The sequence below is a fragment of the Monodelphis domestica genome, chromosome 4, assembly GCF_027887165.1.
Source record: "Monodelphis domestica isolate mMonDom1 chromosome 4, mMonDom1.pri, whole genome shotgun sequence".
Lineage (NCBI taxonomy): Eukaryota > Metazoa > Chordata > Mammalia > Didelphimorphia > Didelphidae > Monodelphis > Monodelphis domestica.
In genome coordinates this window covers 135219873-135241720 of record NC_077230.1, presented here as the reverse complement: position 1 = coordinate 135241720, position 21848 = coordinate 135219873, and the positions used below count along the sequence as shown (strand labels likewise).

General features: G+C 33.1%; 1 protein-coding gene across 1 annotated transcript in view; it reads right to left on the bottom strand.

Annotated features, from left to right (window-relative positions):
• Nucleotides 1-21848, bottom strand: part of THSD7B (thrombospondin type 1 domain containing 7B) — a 1225997-nt gene that overhangs the window by 507631 nt on the left and 696518 nt on the right. The window contains exon 11 of the mRNA XM_001364165.4: nt 1776-1908. Within this exon, the coding sequence (XP_001364202.1) occupies nt 1776-1908 (133 nt within the window). The remainder of the gene's footprint in view (nt 1-1775; nt 1909-21848) is intronic.

Sequence of the window (21848 nt, the reverse complement as noted above, 5' to 3'; positions counted from 1 at the left end):
CCCAGCTGTTTGACCCGGGGCAAGTCACTTAATCCCCATTGCCTAGCCCTTACTGCTCTTCTGCCTTGGAACCAATACCCAGTATTGATTCTAAGACAGAAGGTAAGGGTTTAAAAAATAATAATCTCTATCATCAGAGTGTATTCTGGGGATGTAGAACTGGACTACCCAAAATGGCACCGAGTGATATTGAGACCTGAAGAAAAACTATAGATTCCTGAACTACTTCTTTGCCTTTTGAATGAGAGATTCCCTAAGAATTGGGAGGAGGTTTTTGCCTTGCTTATGTCCCCAGAGCTTAGCACAAAGATTTATTATACACGATTGATAAATACTTTCTGACTGACTGAACAGAAACACCTGATGCTAGACTGCCTTATTCAGTTTTAGGGCAAGATCCAGGAGGGGCTACCCTGAATTCTTCTTGGTTATAATGAATCTGGTGAATTTTGATAAGCTGAGCCATGACCCTCAAGCCTTGAAAAGACTGAAAGCATTACATATTTTATTCTAGTGTTTTCTTTTTTCCTTCCATAATCATTTATTAGTCTTGATTCTTTTGGGTAGAACCAAGACAAAAGTACAGGAATAATAAAGACCAAATTTCTAATAATTTAAAGATCATCTAATCATAGAACAAAGATGCAATAGCCTTCCTATGTTACTTTTTCCCCCAGAAACATCGATCTTTTTCTAAATAATATTTCCTCATTCATTTCTTGAAGTCAACAACTAAAATAAGAAAAAATGTAGAATGCATTTTGTAATACATTAGATATTTTGTTGTACTTTAAACTGTGCTGTGAACCACAAAGTCTGCACAATTTTGTTTTTCTTTCACTTCTTAAATCATGAAGATGTACAAGGAGTTGTTTTTAATCTAGGCATAGTATTAAGCAGTAACTGTAGAGCACTGAAGACTAACAAAGCAAAATGGGCTTTTACTAGTTTATCTTAGAATATATGTCCTAACTTTTGGTCTGGAAAAAAATAGGTAGGCTTTTTGTTTTGTTTTGTTTTCTTTTTGGATTTTATGTGTCTGAGTAAATATGTGCATATTCCTAATGCCTTATTATTAATAACAATCAAAAAATCTTTAAAGTCAATATGCATGGAGGGTAGCAATTGTCATTTCCTTTGGAAAAAATCAAATACTTTTTTACATGCTGCATTTTAATCCATTGAAGGCCACTAAATATTGTCAATTTCATAATATTTTCCTTTTTTCTCTTTGTGCACAAAATTAATTCACAATGAAATTACCTCTGTTATCTCTACAGAAAAATGAATATTTGTGGTAATAATGCTAAAAATTAATGAATCATTTTCTTTTGGTTTTTAATTCAATTCTAAGAGGGTCTTAGAATATAGCTATTATGGCAGTATGCAGCAAAAAGCTTCCTGGCCTTTCTTACATCTCTAGCATATGATTATGGTACTTTGGGATGAGAATGGAGATGGAGTTGCAGAGGGAGTAACAGTTGAGTTACAATGAACCCAGGGGCTACGTGACGGATTGCTTGGACAGAGAAAAAAGTTTTTTTTTTTTTTATTAGCAAAATTCCAAAAAGCAAAAACAAGTTAATGTGATTAAAATTATTCCTTCAAAAGACTGTCTCTATGGGAAGGGAGGATGAAAGTTAATTGTTCCCTCCCCTTCTTTCTGAGCTTTAAGGAACATATAACTTTAAATAAATGGATGAAAAAAATCTGCAGTGTGTGCTAAAGTTGTTTACTGAATTTAAATACAATGATACCATAACATGATTAATTACCGGTATACAGGACAATATGTAATATCTTCACATTCTCTTTCTTCAAACAAGGTATCTGGACATTCTTGTCCTCCATTAGCAGCTTCTTGAATGACAATCCTATATCGGGACTGTTTTATTAATGTGCCATTTTCTGAAAAAGAGAAAAATAAAATAATAGCACATTAACCGTCTACTTCTGTGGACCAAGTTTAGATTACATTTGGAAACTGATTAGGAAAATTGTGCTTGGAAAGAAAACTTGGAAAATTAGAATAACAGCATATAGAAATAAGATATCAGCCTTCACAATCACCCTCTGCTATGAATTTATATTATTTATTTTAATATTTTGAAATTAAAATTAATTAATAAAATTTAAAAAATAATTAATTAGCATATATTTGTCTATTAAAATGAGTTACCAAATTCAAGACTTCTGGAAAAAATTAATCTAGTATTCAGTGTGGTGTTGTGGGAAAAACATTGGATTTGTAGTAGAAGGAATGGAATTTGAACCCTGACTTTTCTACTTGCCTATGGCATCCAGGACAAGTCATCTAAACTCTCATTTTCTGATCTATTAAATGAAAGGGTTATATAATATCATCTTTTAGGTGTGTTCTAGTTCTAAATCAATGAGCCAATGAACTGAAAATTTCATTTAATCTTCAAGGTAAATATTAAGAAGCCTCAGGAAGATAGATAGATAGATAGATAGATAGATAGATAGATAGATAGATAGATAGATAGATAGATAGATAGATAGGTACTGTTGTTGTTTAATTGTTTTCAGTAGGGTCCAAGACTCTGTAAGGGTTATGGGTTTTCTTGGCAAAAATACTGGAATGACTTGCTACTTCCTTCTCCATCTCATTTTACAGATAAGGAGACTAAGACAAACAGGGTTAAGTAACTTGCCCAGTGTCACACAGCTAGTAAGTGATTGAGGCCAAATCCAAGATGAGTCTTTTTGACTTGAGGTCTTGCACTCTACCCACTGCATCATCTAGGCATATGTATATAACTCAAAGTTAACATTTGTTCCATTCCTGAAATATGTGTCACTCCTTTTGGGTCTAAACATTGTATTTTATAGTCTTCTCTTTTAAAAAATATGATAGATCATAATTCTTAAAAGTTACTAATAGTTAATCCATTTACACAAGTTTAGGTGATATAATGGATACAGTGTCAGGCTTTGAGTCAAGAAGACCAGTTCAAATCCAACTTCAGTCATTTACTAGTTCTGTGACTCTAGACAAATTACTTACCTTCAGTTGTTTCATTTTACTTTTTTTGTAAAATAGGGATAATAATAGCACCACTGCCTAGGGGTGTTATGAGGATCAAATACAATAATAATTGTAAAGGGATTAGCATAATGCCTGGCACATAAATGTTAGGAGTGATGATAATGATGATGTAATTATACTGCCTTGGAGTCAGGGATTCTTGATTTTAAGTAATGCCTTTCATGCACACTAGCTATGTGGAGTGGGAAAGTAAAATAAAATCTGAGTTCCACAGGGATCTCACTATCAAATAATTGACAAATTAAAAGTTGATAACTGATAGTTGAAAATTGGAAAGCTACATTTGGGGAAGGAGTTTTTATGATAAAAATTTCCCATATTAATGAAATCACAAGTCTAGACTACACATGTGCATGCACACACACATACACACACTCACAGTCATTCAAAATTCATTTTGAATTAGTAATAAGATCTTGTTTCCTTATCAGTTGGGAAGACTCAGTTCAATAATCTGAAGGTAGTAATCACCTGAATGCATGACAGAGGGAAGGGGGAGAAGGAAAAGCCCAGAAACACGTTTTACTGTCTTTCAATTTTATTGGCTGCCATTACTTACTAATGATGCTTTAGAAGTTTAGTAAGCACCTTCTGAATCAAGTGAAATAAGATAGTGTAAATTAAAAAATGCTAAACTATACTGGACTAAATTTAATCTAATTACTTCAAAATGCTTAGCTCAAGTGTGCTATACCCAATGGGGTAATCCTATGTGATAGCAATAATAATGATAATAATAATGCCAGATTATCTAACTATGGACACATCAAATGTGTTGAGATAAGGTTATTAACCATATAACCTATGCAACTGAAAATATCAGATGACAGATAAGCAGCTGGTTTATTTCTTTGTTTTTCCCCCCAAAACACATGCCCCTGAAAACTGCCTATAATTTGGCTAATGCAGATAGCATTTTTGCAGAACATATATTTGAAATCTACCTCTTTTAGTGGCTGTTTCCTTTCAGGAAAATAATTGAATGGGCAAACAGATAAATGATGGTTTCATATCAGGCTACTCATTCCGGTGCTAGTGATTATTCACCATGTTAAAAGAGTATTTTGCTTTGTTCTCCAAGTATTCTTTCAGTCTTAATACTGCCAGTGACCAACTCATCACAAGGTCTAGTCATCATGTACTTAGAATGATTAGAACATGGCCTGCTCAGCAAAAGTGTGTTGAAATGTGATTTAAGTGCCAATTTACTTGCTTTATTAATCATTGTTAATGATTTTATCAGGTTTGGTGATGTCCTATTTATTTTCTTGAAGTTTCATCAAAATCTAGGGTAAGTCTAAGTCTCACACAGAACCAAAACGAGCATGTCACCATAGATGTATATTTCCAAACCAAAATTTATATCATGAAGCAACTTCTGTAGACAGAGTGTGCTAGTTACGAGATATAGATTCCTTATTTTCATTAGAATGAGAAACAATGCATGCAAATTAAAAATGACAAAAAATCTCTATAGTCCTTAGGAGGGAAGAGAGATCAGTAGAGGACCTAGTGGACTGGAAATATTTCAGATATGAGCTGGAACTTTAGCTGGCCACTGAAAGAAAAATTTAAAAAGGGGCCAATATAGCATGTAGTTCCAGTGAGGATATGTTGATTTTGCTTTGTCTTTAGACATTAAGAAATTCTTGAATTCTTTTCCAACTCAATTTAATTCACAAAAATGTGCAATTTATGCCAATTATATGCTAAACATATATTGAGGATATGTGACAAAAGAAAAGCAGTCTCTGTGCCCTCAAGAAGCTTATATTTTATTTTTTTTGGAAAAATTTTAATTAATAAATTTAGAATATATTTCCATGGTTACAAGATTCATTTCTTTCCCTTCCCTCCACCCACTCTCTTCCTGTAGTTGACACCCAATTCCACTGGGTTTTACATGTGTCATTGATCAAGACCTATTTCCATATTATTGATATTTGCACTAGGGTGATTGTTTAGAGTCTACATCCTCAACTATATCCCCATCAACCCATGTGATCAAGGAATTGTTTTTCTTCTGTGTTTCTACTCCCACAGTTCTTTCTGTATAAGGATACCATCCTTTCTCATAAGTCGCTCGGAATAGTTCTGGATCATTGCGTTGCTACTACTAGAGAAGTCCATTATATTCAATTGAACCACAGTGTATCAGTCTCTGTGTATAATGTTCTCCTGGTCCTGCTCAAGGAACTTATATTTTAATGAGAAAGATGACCTTTAAAATATAACTGCATACAAGATACATAGAATATAAATAAAAGGTCATTGTAGGAGAGAGAATCTTAACACCGAAATGTAGGGCTGAGAGGGGAATGAGAGAAGAAAAGCCTGACAAAGAACATGGTTTTTTCATTGAATCTTGAAGGGAACCAGAGATTACTGAAAGCTAAGGTGAGATAGAAGAACAATTTAATCATGGGAAGTTAAAGTCTTTACAAAGGCACAGAGATAGATAAAGGACTATCATGAGTGAGGAAGAGCAAATAGGCAGCATATGTCTGGAACAGAAAGTTCATGATAGATTATAATGCATAAAAAGAATGGAAAAATAGAGACAGAGTTGAAAAATACTTTAAATATGACAAATAGCAATTTATATTTAATCCTAAAAGCAATAAGGAGTCATCATATTAGTGTTTTAGGCAAAAGATATTGGTAACTGTGGAGGATGGCTTGGATAAGATATGGAAGCAGAGAGAAAATACAGAAAGTTATTGCAATAATCCAGGTGAGAGATAATGAGGACCTGAATTAGAGCAGTGATTACAAAAGAAGAGAGGAAACATATACAAGAGATATCATAGAAATACAAATATCAAAACATGGTGACTATTTGGATATTTGGGACATACTTAGATTGAGAATTTGAATTAATAGAAGCATATTTATGTTAATAACAGTATAAGAGATGTTTATAAAAAGGATGTTTTGGAGGGAAAAATTCTATTTTGGACATGCTGAATTTGAGATGACTGCAGGATATCCAAATAAAAAGAATCGATAAGCAGCTTGTGATAGGACAGTGAAGTTGAGGAGAAAGTTCCAAACGTGGTAGTCGTTGGCATAGTGATGAAAATATATCTCCTGGGGATGAATAAAGATAATATAACTCATGAGAGCTCACTTAGTGATGTGAGAATATATAGAAAGATCAAAGAAGACCCCTAATTTACTATCTGCTTCAGAAAAGAAGAAAAACACACATAAGCCAATTATATAAAAATGAATGTGCAAATGTATAGAAGACGCTTTGAATCAGTGCTAAGGGAGTTATGAGGCACGAGACACAAACTTTTTGCTGGGTAGGAAAAGAGGACACATGGATTGGGCCTTGAGTATTTCATCATTGGTTGTATAGTTGTCACAGTTTTCACGTTGATGTCACAGCTTTCACCCTGACCTACCAATGAAACTCTAGCTATTTGTAGAATTTCCCCAATGGTAATACCAATCTCACTAAACTCAAGGAAAAATAGTGGTAAATTAAAATGTCTGTTTTCAAATGTGAACTACTTATGCTTATTTGTGCTTAGTTAAAGTAGTCGAACAACAACAAAACAAAAAGCATTAGAGGAAAACAAAAGAGCTACAATTATAGATCAAGGTTAATTTTAAGAAAGTATTTATGTGAGCTAGAAATGTTGGGGAAAGTGGAGAAATTGGTACACAGGATATTTAGATTCAATATAAGGAAAACAAAGCCAATCTTTTATTAAAAGAAGAGAGAAACATTGAGCCAAGCTCTACAAAGATTATGCTGGACTCTAGAGTTATCCAGTCAATGATTTATAATAAAAACATGATGCTCTTTAGGTTCTAAATAAGAGGAATTTATAAGTAAACAAGAGATGGAGAGTATTATGAGATGTAAAATGAATAACATTGAGAACATTAAGTTTAAAAGGATTTGTACAAATGAAACAAACATAGCAAGAATAGGAGGAAAACAATACCACCATTAGGTTGATTTCCAAAGGTGATCAGGAAAAGGGAAGCTCATCTGTGATATGCAATCACATGTGAAAGCATTTGAAGTAAAATTAGGCCTCCTTATCAAACAAGTGAAGGACAAAAGTTTCTGCCATCTCCCCTTAATTCAAAATTTGTTAGTGGAAAAACACTTGATTGCATTCCCAAAAGAAACATGTGTGGATGCACTGGAAAAGTTGCAAAAGGAGTTTCAATTCAGATTTAAAGAGCTTCATCTCCATGAACAAGACATACAGCTTTCTGTAACATATTTTCTATTGACATTGAAAATGTGGATACAATTTACCAAATGGAACTGTCTGAACTGCAGAATTGTGACTCTCTGAAAGATGTATTTAAGTCAAGCAGCTTGCCTAATTTCTATGCATCTCTCCCCTCTGAGACATAACTTAATCTCAGGCACCATGCCCTCAAAATGGCAACCATCTTTGGCATCACTTATGTCTGTGAACAGACTTTTTCCAGAATGAAACATCTGAAATATCCAAACAGATTTAGACTAACTGATGCACACTTGCATCACTTGTTATGGCCAGCAGTGACAAATATGGAACTGGACATTGACCATCTCATTAGCCAAAAGCAGACCTATAGTTCCCATTGAAATACTGGTCAGTTTGTTGATTTAAATTTACTTGTTCTTTATTTTAAATATTATATTTGTTCCTTACTTTTTTTTACTTTAAAATAATATACATGCAGTATGCATAGTTTATACTTTTTTGTTTTTATTATAGTCTGGCCCGCCAATGGTCTGAGGGACAATGAACTGGCCCCCTGTGTAGAAAGTTTGCGGACCCTTGAATTAGAGAATGGCTAACCCAAGTTGTGGTATAAGATTATGATGGAATACTAATGCATCATAATAAATGATGAACAGGCTAATTAAAAAAGAAACATAAAATCTGAATGAAATTATGAATAATGAAGTGAGCAGAACCAAAAGAATATTATATATAGTCAATTTCAAATTCATAGTCAGTATGTAAACAACAATTAAGCACTATAGAATTTTATAATCTCAACATCTTTCAATTAATTTTGCAATTAATCAACCAACAAACATTTAAGTGCTAACCAACTGCCAGCTATTGTTACATTATGGAATAAAAATATAATGAATGAAATAACACCTCCTTGCAAGGAGCTTAGGTTTTATAGAAATATCAACACTGTGGTTGTTAAGTATTGCTGACAAAAGCCTGCTTACTTGCCATTAATGCCTTCACTAACAGTACCCAGGATTCATTTATTGATAGGAAAACAGGAATGTTAAAGTAGATCAGTAGGTAACTAATGTTCTTAGTGCTCTTTTTGCAGTATTACCAAGGAATATATTTGTTGATTTCCATATCATTTTGATTTATTTCCTTCCTTTAGGCAACTTGAATATCATCAACTGTGAAACAAAATTTTCTCAGAATAAATGTCCGACTCTTTTCCTCTCCTTTCTTCTTCTATATCTTCCTCTCTCTTTTATATGTTTCTGTGTGTACGTGTGTATGTGTACCAATACCAGTAATATGTGCATATAACAATCCAGTTTATTTTTGTTCTTTTTTGGTAAATAGTAAATAGTTCAGGTTCTATAATTTTAAGGTTCAAGTGTAATTGTTTTGGTGGCTCCATTTTCCTTGAAGAAAACAGTTGAAATTAATTTTTGTAAATATTTTCATTTTGCTTTCTGGTTGAAGTCTTCCTCAAATTTCCACCTCAAATGTCCTTGGAATGAATTTCCTTAGTTGGATATCTTGCCAAGCTTTCTTTAAGATGGTTTTACCCTTCACTGCTCCTCTCTGTTTTATGAGATAATACTACACATAATCATCCATCATCCTTCTACACAAGATTTTATAGACACATTTAAATTCTAATCCCTTTGTTGTATTATTTATATTCTAACCCAGATGTGTCTTTCCATTTGGCAATTAATTTGTTGAGTAAAGGTCTCTTTCTTATGGAAAATAACATATATTCATTATATTTTTGGAATGAATCATTTTAGTCAGTATTTATGTCATCACTTGTCTAATGATTTTTTAATTTAAAATTACTTGATTAAATTATTTATAGCTATAAATTATTTAATGGAGCATATCTTTTATCATTATTTTTCTTGTTTTTCATGATTTATTTAATTTTATAAATTCTGGTTTTAGTTCTAACAAGTCTACACAGACACTTGATTCAGGGATAATTCTCATATCAAAAAGATATCTTTTCATAACTGTTAGAAAATAATATATTTCATTATTTACATTGTTATATTATACTTACCATGTACCATTCAACATTTATTTCCTAAACCAATAGGGATGAATGTTGATTAAAAAGTAAATTTCACAATTGGAAGGCATGGCTAGACAAAGTGTTTTGTGCAAAAATCTAGATGGCTTAGTGTACTTCAAAACAAATGAATAAATAATGCAATGTGTCAGCCAAAATTGTCATTGATTCTTAATTGAGGTTGTTGCTGAAGCTTTATTGAGAGGCATAGCATCCAAAAACCAAGAAGTGATGATTTCATTCTACCTAGTCTAAGTTATGCCATATTTATAATACTTAGGATTTTGAATTTAGGTAAAGAAATGAAAACAAGGGAAGGAAATTATGGAAAGACAATTAACAGTAACAAAGAGGTACAAAAATTCAGAAGAAAATAATTCCTTAAAGACTTAATTAGCCAAATAGAAAAAGTGGTATGAAACCAAATGTATAAAAACATAAATATTAAATGCCCCCTTTTGCAAAATGTAATGAAAATTACATTGAATAAAGGGCAATGGAAGGATAGGTTAAAAATTAAATGGAAATGACTAATCTAAGCCTATAGTGGGTCAAAGAATAAGTTATAGAAACAATCAACAATTTCATTAAAAAGAATGGCAAAAATGAGACAACTATAAAAATTTTGTAGGATTTAGCTAAAACAGGCCTTAGGGTAGAATTTATATTTCTAAATGTGTAAATCAATAGAATGGAGAAAGAGCAGATCAATGTATTGGACAAGGAAATGAAGAAAACTGGGGGAGGGGATAAATTAAAATACCCAAATATACATCAAAATGGAAATCCTGAAAATCAAAAAACAAATGAATAAAACTAAAATTATAACTGCTTGATTAAAATTAAAACTTGATCACATTGGTTGATGGGATTATGACTGGGAAAGTAGACTCTAAAGGATTACCCTAGCTCAAATATTAATAATATAGAAATGTGTCTTGATCAATGACACATGTTAAACCCAGTGTAATTCTGCATCATATATGGGAAGGGGGTGAGGGAGGGAAAGAACATGAGTCTTGTAACCACAGAAAAAATATTCTAAATCATCTAATTAAATATTTTTTTAAAGCCATTGAACTAATAAGTAAAACTAAAAGATAGTTTAATGGGGAGAAATAATAAGGTAGATAAAATATTGATTAATTTCATTTTCAAAAAAGAAAGAATAAAACCAAATTGCTAGTATCAAAAATTAAAAAGGTGAATGCACCACAAATCATGATGAAATTAAAACAACTATTAAAAGTTATTTTGCCCAATTAAATTCCAGTAAAACAGACAATATAAGTTAAATACATGGATAGTTCTAAAAAATAAAAACTGCCCAGATTAACAGAAAAGGAAAAATAATACTTAATTAGCTCTATCTTGAAAGAAAAAAAAGGGGAGGAGGAACTGAACAAACTATCAATGAGTCCCTTAACAAAATAATCATGGCCAAGAACAACAGGGTAGAGAAGTATTCTGCCGAGCTCTGTCAATATTCCTTTCCAAACTACTTTAAAATAGCTCATCAAAATGAATTCAAGAATGGTAGAACTAACAAAAGATCAGATTCTTTACAAAGACAACAGAGGAGGTTGGCAAGAGAGATCTGCAACATGTGAGGAAGCTATTCCAAAGTCCCTGTGGCTGAAAAATAGTTGTGAGAATAAGTGATGGTAACAGAAGAAGCAACAGCTTTGGTAGCTCTCAAGGCAGAGATAGCAAGGAGGCTGGTGTCTAGGCAGAGATTCCAGGATTTTCCCTTCTAGCACTAGATGCAGGTCCAGATGCAGTTTGGAACTCCTTTGTCTATATATACTTTCAGATCACAGTTCAAGGGCAGAGAGAAACACTCATTCAAAAGAGAATGGAAGCACTAAGGCACAGTAGTGCTTCTGTACTCAAGGGCTGAGAAACCATAAGGGTCAGTATTACTTTTTGTCCAAAGGATGCAAGGAACCCAAAGACCAGTATCAATTGTAATCCAAAGGGACCAGAGGCCCTTTCTATGTAAGAATCAAAGTGAAAACCAAGGGAGCAGTGACCACCATTCTCCCAGATCACAGGGAGCAACAAAAACTTTCAAATCCCTAGATCTAGCTGTGAAAATATCATTCTTTAAAAAGACTGAAACTTAAAAGAGAATCCCTCCCATGCCACAAAATGGGAATATACCTTAACAATAACACAAAGTCTCAAACAAGATGAATAGAAAATAAGCAAACAACAATAACAAAAGAGCATCACCATAAAAACTTCCTATGGTGAAAAGGAAGATTAAGACACTCAGAGGAAGATCATGAAGTAGAAATGACTATAAGCAAAGCATCAAAGAACAATGTATATTAAACATGAGCCCAACAATAATTCCTAGAAGAATTAAAGAAGCAATGAGTGACACAGGAACAAGAAATGAATGATGAAAGGAAACTATTATTATTTTTTAAACCCTTACCTTCTAAAGCAGAAGAGCAGTAAGGGCTAAGCAATGGAGGTTAAGTGACTTGACCAGGGTCACAGAGCTAGCAAGTGTCTGATGCCAGATTTGAACCTAGGACCTCCCATCTCTAGTCCTGGCTCTCAATCCATTGAGAAACCCAGTTGCTCTCAATGGGACATTATTAAAAGAGAATTTATAGCTTGGCAAAGATGTTACCAAAAAAAAAAAACCTGAAGAAAATAATTCTTTAAAAAAACATAATTTGGGGGGGGGGCAGCTGGGTAGTTCAGTGGATTGAGAGCCAGGCCTAGAGACGGGAGATGCTAGGTTCAAATCTGGCCTTAGACACTCCCCAGCTGTGTGACCCTGGGCAAGTCACTTGACCCCCAATTGGCTGGCCCTTCCCACTCTTCTGCCTTGGAGCCAATATATAGTTTTGACTCCAAGATGGAAGGTAAGGGTTTAAAAAAAAATAAAAAGCATAATTGGCTTAATTGTAAAAGAGGTACAAAAACCCAATGAAGGAAAGAACTCTATAATTAAAATTGGCTAAGTGGAAGCTAAGGACTATGTGAGACATCAAGAAACAATAAAACATAGTGAAACTTATGAAAAATAGAAGAAAATAGGAACTATCTCATCAGCAAAACAACTAACATAGAAAATAAATGGAGGAAAGTTTAAAAGTTATCAAACTACCTTAAACCATTATCAAAAAAGCCTAATGCCATATTTTTAGAAATTATCCAGGTAATATACACCAATATTTTAGATCCAGAGGGGAAAATAGAAATTGAAAGAATCCAACAGTTTAATGTTTTGAAAGTCCTCTTATGTTTAATCAAAAATGATAAAAAATGATTCATAAAATATTTACATGTAATTGATTTTTTAAAAAATAGTACTAAATTTTTATATGTAATTGGGAAATATTTAATGAAATTAATATAAATATACAAAAAATAATACAAATAAAAAGTTAAATGGGTTGTTTTGAGAAATAATGGGTTCTCCTTTCCTTAAGGTCTTCAAAGAAAAAGCTGGTTGACTGCTTTGAGGTTGTACATACATAGATACATAGATACATACTTATATGCATTTATACATATATCCATTGTATAGTTGAAAATCTGTTACCCTAAAAAAGAACTACATTTCCCAGGAGTCCACTGACTGCCTGTTGTTACATACTTCCTATAGACAGGGTGGGGACATGGAGGGTCTTGGCCTCTCTTTGGCTTGATGACAGCAAGCTTGGTGGTGGTAAGGTGGGTGTTTTGAACTGGCTGATCAGCAATGGGCACATGGTCTTTTTATTTGTTATCTTTTTATCCCTTTATTTCTAATGATTCCTAATATATCTCCAAAAATATAACATTTTATTATTTGAGATTTAATTCTATTTTTACATCACATATGTATGTCTGTAAGAATTCATACATTATATATAATAATATATGTATATTTTCTTTTTCAGATGTGGTTTGGACTAGAAAAGACTCTGAATTTCCTCATAACTTTGAAATATAACTTACTTTGTATATATTTGCTTGCATATTGTTTTCCTTCCTTGAGAGCAGGAACTATCTTCTGCCACTTTTTGTATACCCAGTGTCTGGCATATAGCTGGGACATAATATTTGTTTATTGATATTGATTGATCTTGATAAAACTAAACACCTTCTCCCATTTCACTGTCAGGAAGCCAATCTGCAGTTATAATTCCAGGCAAGAGTCTCACAAACCATCTGTTTCCTAGTATGCACAAAGAGGAATGCTTTTCCAGGAAATGCTAATTCCTTTGAGTCAGTTAAGTCTTTGAAAAAGCAAGGTTGCCACCAATCATTTCTACCACCTACACATTGGAAGCTTCCACTTTGATTTTTTTAATGAAAAATATTTTGTAAAATTTAAAATGCCACATATAATTTGTTTTTGTTATCATTATCAAGAATCATTACTACTGCTACCACTACTACTATTGCTATCATTACTACTACTCTTCCTCTTCCTGCTACTCACTAATGCTGGAAAATAATAATTCTTAAAGACTTTCCCCATCTTTCTGGAATAGACTGAGGTAATCTCCATAATATCCTTTCTTAGATATTTCTTGCTCTATAGTGGTCCTATGCTTATTTTAGATTATTCCTTTATACAAACTCTATATTCCAGTCAAATTGACCTATTTTCCATCAGCTATTTTCTTCTTCTCCTTTCCTGCTTTCACATTTTCCCCATGATGGTAATATACTCCACCCATTACTAAAAGTTGAAATGAATTAATGAATTGAAAAAATCATTAAGTGCTGATTATGTGCAAAACCCATGTTAAATGTTGGGGATTCAAATAGAAAAGCAAGTTATCTCTATTCTCCAGGAGATAACACCCTATTAGGGAGCTATAATATGGATCTTCAGCTACAAATCTGATCTAACGATCTCATGATTCTTGGAGCTCAGTGGCAAAACAGAAGGTAAAGAAGAATGATATTATTTACTGCTATTTATTAATAATCATATATTTCTGATACTGGAACATAGGACAGGGCACAGACCTTATAATTGTGGCTGCTGAGGAGGCAGGAGTTGCAACACCTAAGATGTAGCCAGGTGCCAGGTCTCATTTTCCCCAGGAGTTGCATACCAAGATGATTGTGAGTTTTAGTTGTAAATAGAAGAAATGGTGTGGATGATATTGACATTCCTTGTATTCATTGGCTTGACTTGTTTGATGGTAGCAGTTGAGGTTGATGATGGTAAGAGAACTGGGCATCTCCATAGATATTAATACACTCAGGGAAGGCTTCATAGTCAAAGATAGAAGCAGAGTTGGTAGTCTTATAGGCAATATTATTTCTGGCTCTCAGGCCCAAGATCCTGGACTATCCTCATTTAGATCCAAGGAAGGTAAGGATGAAGATGTATTATTTTTTTTTTCATGGTTATAAATGTTTCTTTTTTACCTCCTTTAGGGTCCAGGGATGCCCTTTCAATGTAATATAAGTTCAATTAAAATGAAATCTTTCCCATGTCAAGGTCCAATTCATTAAGTACTATCACCATAAGAGTTTTGCAATGATTCACAAGTGAAAATAAATTCTTTCCTGTATACTCAATATACTTTGTCTTAAATTGCAGTAATATGTGTATATCTTACCTCTCTCGTTATATTTTCAACTACCTGAAGGCAGGGCCTGTGTCTGGTTTTCTGTCTGGAACCTAGCAAAGTTAATTTACTTATACAAAAAGAAAGCTTAATAGTTAGCTGTCTGTTGAATTTCATTGACAACTTATACATCTTTGTGGGTGGGGTATAGGTGGGGAATCTATGTCCTCACAAATAGCATAAAAATATAAGAATATAATTTTCAATTCTTATTTTAAAAATATTTAGCTTTCCTTACTCTATGGAGTTGCAAAGGAGTTAATAGAAATCTGCTTAAACATGCAAGAGAGGAGAAAATAAGCAATAGTTAAATAATTAATGATTGTAATATATTTTACAAATAGAATGTAAGATCCGAGTAAGTACACAATAATGGGTGTAATTAGTAATTGTGTAGTATAAACAATGAGCTCTTAACAGTGCTATTAATTATGACAAATTAGACTTGTCTTCTTTCAATTTCTGCTCATGTAGTAAAATTGTAGTGCTTTCTCCATTCTGACCCTTTTTAATTCAATATAAATGATATATTCTGTAAGTATTTTGCATACAATGAGGCACCTCATTGGTATTCACTCAACATTAAGAATTAAAATGTAGTGAAACTTCAGATTACATTGGCAGATAATAAGTTTTTAGTATAAAAATACCATCTATTTATTATTTTGGTTTAAAAAATGCTGACATTATTAAGTACATATGTTGTATTATAAATGAGAGAGCATTTTATAATAATCTTTTATACTTTGGCGCACATGGAAGATAGGTTTGCCAACTGTGTTTATTAATAGCCAAGAATAGTTCGATTAGTTGTGTATTAGTGATATCATTCTGATGAAACATACATAGAGTGTGCAGATGGCAATTTAAAAGGGCCATTGCCAAGAGACTTTAAATACTATTTTATACAGATAGACAAGTTTTTAGAATCTGCTATAATCTAAAATTTTATGTGTTACTATGTTTCGGGAAGGAAATCTAGTTCTTGCAGCATTTCATCTGCCATAATTTATAAATGAAGCATGTATCTAGATTTAAATGTTGCCTTGATTGCATTCCGGAAATATCAGTTTAATTTGGTGGGTTTGGACTTTTATTTGGTTTTGACTAAATTTTGAGGAACCAATGAGATTGAAGCTTTCATTTTTCAGACAATAGCTTATGCAAACCTATTTGTCACTTATATTCACTGGCTGGTTTATTACTTGGCCTGTTTTGCAATCTCTATGGTGATGTACCCACTAGAGTTCAGCTGCTCTATATGTCAAATCAAGTCAAGTGAAATAAACAAGCATTAATTAAACATTTACTTTTTGCAAGGCACTGTGCTAAGTATTGAAGTTCCAAAAAAAAGTAAAAAACAGTTCCAGTCCTCAAGGGATGCATTGTCTAATGGGGAAACAACATGCAAATGACTGTATACAAATGAGATAGATAAGGATAAATTAGAAAGAATCTGAAAGGGAAGACTCAAAAATGAAAGAAAGTCTTTCAGAAGGTGAGACTTTAGAATATTAAAAGATAAGCAAATCTAGCTAGCCTTAATATCTATCCCAATTTGAGTCTTTAAACATCTCAATGTGTTATTTAAATACCTCCAAGCTGTACATTCCCAGCTGTATGTTCCACTGACAACTCATATTCACAGTGTTTACATTAGAACTCATCCTATTTTCACCCCAAACCCATCCCTCCTGCAATCTTTCCCATTTTTGGTGTTCATATTAACATCTCTATACTTCTAGTCACTAAACATTGCAGTCCTAGGGTCACTAATAACACCTTCCTCTCCCTCAGTTGTCATATGCAAGACCTCCCAATGGTAATTCTACATCTCTCACATTGGTCTCCTTCCATTTGCATAGCCTATATAACATCTTATCCAGCTCCCTATTTCCATTGTCTCCTCAATCTAATTCACAGCTATTAAATTTATATTGCACAAATAGACCATCACCTTCTTACTCCCCTCCCCTCCCCCCCCAACACCCCCTCCCTGCTACATACACACCCAATAATCTTCAATGGCTGTTATTGCTTTTTGGATAAAATATAACTTCTTCAACCTGCCAATTATAGCCTCCGAATCAGTGGTGCAATGGAGAGAATTCTGGGCCTAGAGCCAGGAAGAGTCATTTCCCTGAGTTCAAACCTATCCTCATACACTTACTGTAGCTAATTATTTGCTTCACTATCCTTAACTGTAAAATAGGCTGGAAAAGAAAATGGCAACAACACTCCAGTATCTTTGCTAAGATAACCCCAAATGGGTTCAGGAAGAGTCAGACATGATTGAAATGACCAAACAACAAGAATCTTAATTCCATCTTCTATTCCATTCTTATTTTATTCTCCCCCACCCCCCAAGTATACTCATTCCAGTTGTACTGGCCTGTTAACTATTACCCCATAGATGTCATTCCATTTCTTAATTCTAAGTCTTCACTAGAATAACATTTTTTAATCAAATCCCTAATATTCCTTCCCCCCCCTCCAAATTCTTTCTGTTTTAGCAGCAACTCTGGAATAGAATGGCAAGGGTGGGGCAAATGGGATTAAGTTACTTGCTCAAGCACACAATCAAGAAGTCACATTTGAACCCAGGTCCTCAGGACTCCATGTCTGGCACTCTATTCATTATGCCACCTAACTGTGGCCCACCCCCATTCCCCCAGCAGTTCATTCCAAGTATGGTTCAGGTACAAAATCACCTACAAATCTTATGCTGATTTCTTGTTGATTTCTCTAATTATCAGAATTCTCTTCCTTTTAAAATTGTTTTATTTTTCATGTATTTTACATTTATTTATCTGTGTATATAATATAACCAGGAGAATGTAAGCCTCATGTGGACAGGGAAATATTTCTGGTAGCCTTTATGTTTCTGCACCTACCATAGTACCTGGCCCATAGTAAGCAATGTGGTTGAAGTGAATTGAATAAAAGCAATCTACTTGTTTGCAATCTGTCCCTTAAAATAAAGTGTTATCCTATATGATTTAACACAATAAGTATTTATTAAGATTACATAATAGCCCTCCCAAAAAGAGACCAGGGTTGAAAAAGAAGAAAAGTATATGATGTTATCTCTGCTTTTGAGTAGTATAGAAATTTGTTGAGAAGAAAAAAATATGAACAATTTATAGAATAATACAAAGAAAATTATAATAACTATAAATCAGGAAAAATAAAATATGATATTGAGAATGTAAGTGTTATGAGAAGAAAGGGAGTAAAAATGTTGGTCCATAACTTCTTGAAGTTTGCATTCTTTTTTTAACTAATATAAAAGCATTTGCCTTTGACCATAACATCTCCAGCTAGAGCTGTGTCAACCATATTTTAGGAATCAAAGTTAATTAAATTTAACTTAGAGGTAACTAAAATGACAGAGAATCAATCATTTCTTGCATAACTACCCTTACATTTTTAACTTATGATCATATGCATGCCATGAAATATGAAAAAAATCAATCTTCAAATGTAATCTTGAGAGATCTGAGAATTGTGAGTAAAATGCCAAAGTCTGACTGAGATGACATTTAAAATTTGAAGAAATATCAACTTCTTCAATTCAATTTGGCTAAACTGGATTTTTCTTAATAGATGTTTGTCTAGACCTTGAGCAATCTATTTCATACATTGTAGCTCGAATTTTGTAATAGATTTTCATTTGTTTTTGTACATAAATTATTTACTTTCTATTAAACCTCAAATTTACAATTGAAATATTATGGTACCAGTGTTTAATTGCATCCCTCACTACAAAGTTATTACAATAATGGAAACTGAATAATGAGCAGACACCCCCTTTCCCTACCCCCAGTAACTAATCTGGAAAATAAAAATGCTTCGCAAAATACCATTTAAAACATTTTAGAATCAGTCATACTGAAATGAGATCACACCAGGGAGGTTAAAAAAAAATTATTCTCTTTTTAATTGTAGAAGATAAGTTAATAACCTTAAAGTTATATCCCAGCTAACTCACAACTAATTTATTCTACTTCATCTGCAATTCATGTGAAGTCTAAAAATAAACTACTAATTAGAATTGGATTCTCCATTTCTTAAAAGCAACTCATTTACTTATGAGAGTAAATAAGAATCATATTACAAAACCCACAGAGAATCCTAGAAATATGAAGAGGGCAATAAGAAATGTAGGTATTTCAAAAAGAAAATATGCTTTTATAAAAACAAATGAAAACTATGTCAGTAACCATAAGAGATAATTAAATAGCTACCAAGGAAGGTAGGTACTTTAGTGGATAGAAAGCTGGACCTAGAGGTCCAGGGAGACGAGTTTGAATCTTGCCTCACAAACTTAATATTTGTATGATCGTGCATAAATCATTGAAGGTCTTTTAATTTTAGTTCATTTAGAAGTAAGATTGGATACTAATAGCACCCACCTCAAGATTGTTGGGAGGATAAAATGAGTTAATATATGTAAAAAGCTTTCTAAACTTTAAAGTATTCCATAAACATTAGCTGGTAATAATATTTTATGTATCATTAAAATGGAATTCCACTGCCTCATGAAAGCAATAACTAGTGCTTATAAAAACACAAAAGAATGTGTTCTATACTAAAACAGAGACTATAATAAAGTGGATATGAGAGGCAAAGAACAAAGTCCAATGCAATGTAGTAACAGGTTTCTTTGTGTCTGTTTGTTTTTAAGATGCTCTATGCTACATTTAATATAAAAGTCTTAATTGATGAAGAAAAAACTAGGAACTAGAGCTTTGAAACTTTTACAGAAATTAAAGGATGTGATGTCTATATTTAAAAAAATTTTTTTAAAGATAATTAGCAGTGTCAGTGTTTTGTTGTTCTTGGTCTTCATTTCCTTGAATATCTGTGCTTCTTACACCACTCTTTCCTTGAATGTCCTTTCCAGTAGTTAATGTTCCTATTCTTTTGTCATCTCTACTCAGGCTGCTTCTCTTTCTGCTCCCAAAGCAAAAGTCTGAGGCAAAAAGCCTATTAGAGCTGTAAGGGCTCTAAAAAGGCCATCTAGTCTACTCCCTTTCCCATTTTACACACGAAGCAACATAAACCCAGTGAGAAATTATTTGTCTGAGGTCACAGAAGTAATGTGAGAGTGAGGATTTAAACCAGGGTTTTCTGACTCTAAAACTTGTGCTCTTTGTACTGTATCATGGTGAGCTTTGTTTAAGAACACTTGTTTCTAGGGTGTTTTCCTTCTCTTTCTGCATGTATTTTGACTACTACAAGAAAAAATGGCCTCTAACTTTTTTAGAGATTTTATCATCCTTCTACATTCTTTACTTGAAAATGCTGAACATCAGAAAAAGGATCAGAATCATAGCATTTTCAAACTTCAAGGAACCTTACTTATGGGCCACTTAGCTAAGCCTTTTGCAATATACATAAGAAAGGATTAACTCAAGGTCACACAGTAACAGAATCAGGACTAGAACCCACATCTCCTGCATCCTATTCCTATTGAACTAAGATACTTATTTTTGACTGATGATTTGATTCAATGGAGTCTGCAAGGCATATAAGAGGGAAGGAGCTGGGAATAGGGAAGACTTCTTGCCAAAGATGGTAATTTACTTTAGTCTTAAAGGAAGCAAGTAGCCAGAGGTAAGGAGAGAAAGAGAGAATTCCAAGGATATGGGAGAATCAGTAAATACATTGTATTTTCTCACACCCCAAACTGACACCTCTTGAATGAAACTAGCAGAAGCAAGGAAACATCATATACAGCAGTACATACATCTCCAGAGAAAGAATTGGTAAAGCGAAACAAGTAAGGTATACTGTCATATGTACATAAGTTCTTTTTTTTAATTAAACTATGCCTTCTCTAGTGCAGGAGGAGGAAGAAAGTGAGGCATATCTGGGAATTTTAATCTAAGAAACAAATTAAAAAATGAAAGGTGGGGAATAGAGGAAAGGACTAAGAAGAGGAAGGAGGGTATAAGTATTGAATAAGTGTCTACACTGTATCAGGTATGGTGTTAAGATATTTAGATATAGAGATAGCTAGAGAAGTAGAAAGATACATACATGTTTCTATATCTACTATCTATTTAGCTATCTCTCAATCTCTACATATATACATATATATATATATATATATATATATAAAGTCATTTGATCCTCATAACAACCACAAGGGGAGTGATCTCTTAAGTATGGGCTAAGGTGTCATGAAAAGTCAAAGCATTCCTCCACAGGGACTGTGGTCTGACCTCTTACTATCAGATGATACTTCTCCCTTCAGGCAACATTTGAACTTATTCTCGCTCTGTATGATTTGATATTCTCCTACTAATTTCAATTTTATTCCTACTGAACAGAGTTCAAAGATGACTACAGTTAAAAGTGAACTTAGAAACCATCTAAATATGGAACACTTACTTTTCAAGTAGGAATGAATGAAAGAATGAAAAAGCATTTATTAGGAAGAAACTTTAGAAGCTATTTAATCTAGCATTTTAATTTTTCTGATTTGAAAATTGAGGCTCTTAACAGTTACAATCCATGCCCAAAATAAAATTGCTTGTTGGCGGTAAAATTAAAAAGAGAAATCAAGTCTTACATGTTCTCTGATATCAAAGTATATAACAAAGCAGTGTCATTAAAAAATTCATAGTGGCTAAAAAGTAGCTAAATTAATTATTGTAAGAGATTAGATATACAATACACAGAAGCAAAATTATCTAATACCATACCAAGTATTTTATAGAGCCAAAGACCCAAGCTACTCAGATAAAGATTCACTAACTGATAAAATTTGTTGGGAAAATTGGAAAGCACTGTGGAAAAAATTAGATTTAAACCAATACTTTACTTCCTGTGCAGATCAGTATTAATTTCACTATGGCTTTATACTCCACAGTGCCCTCACATTTGGGATA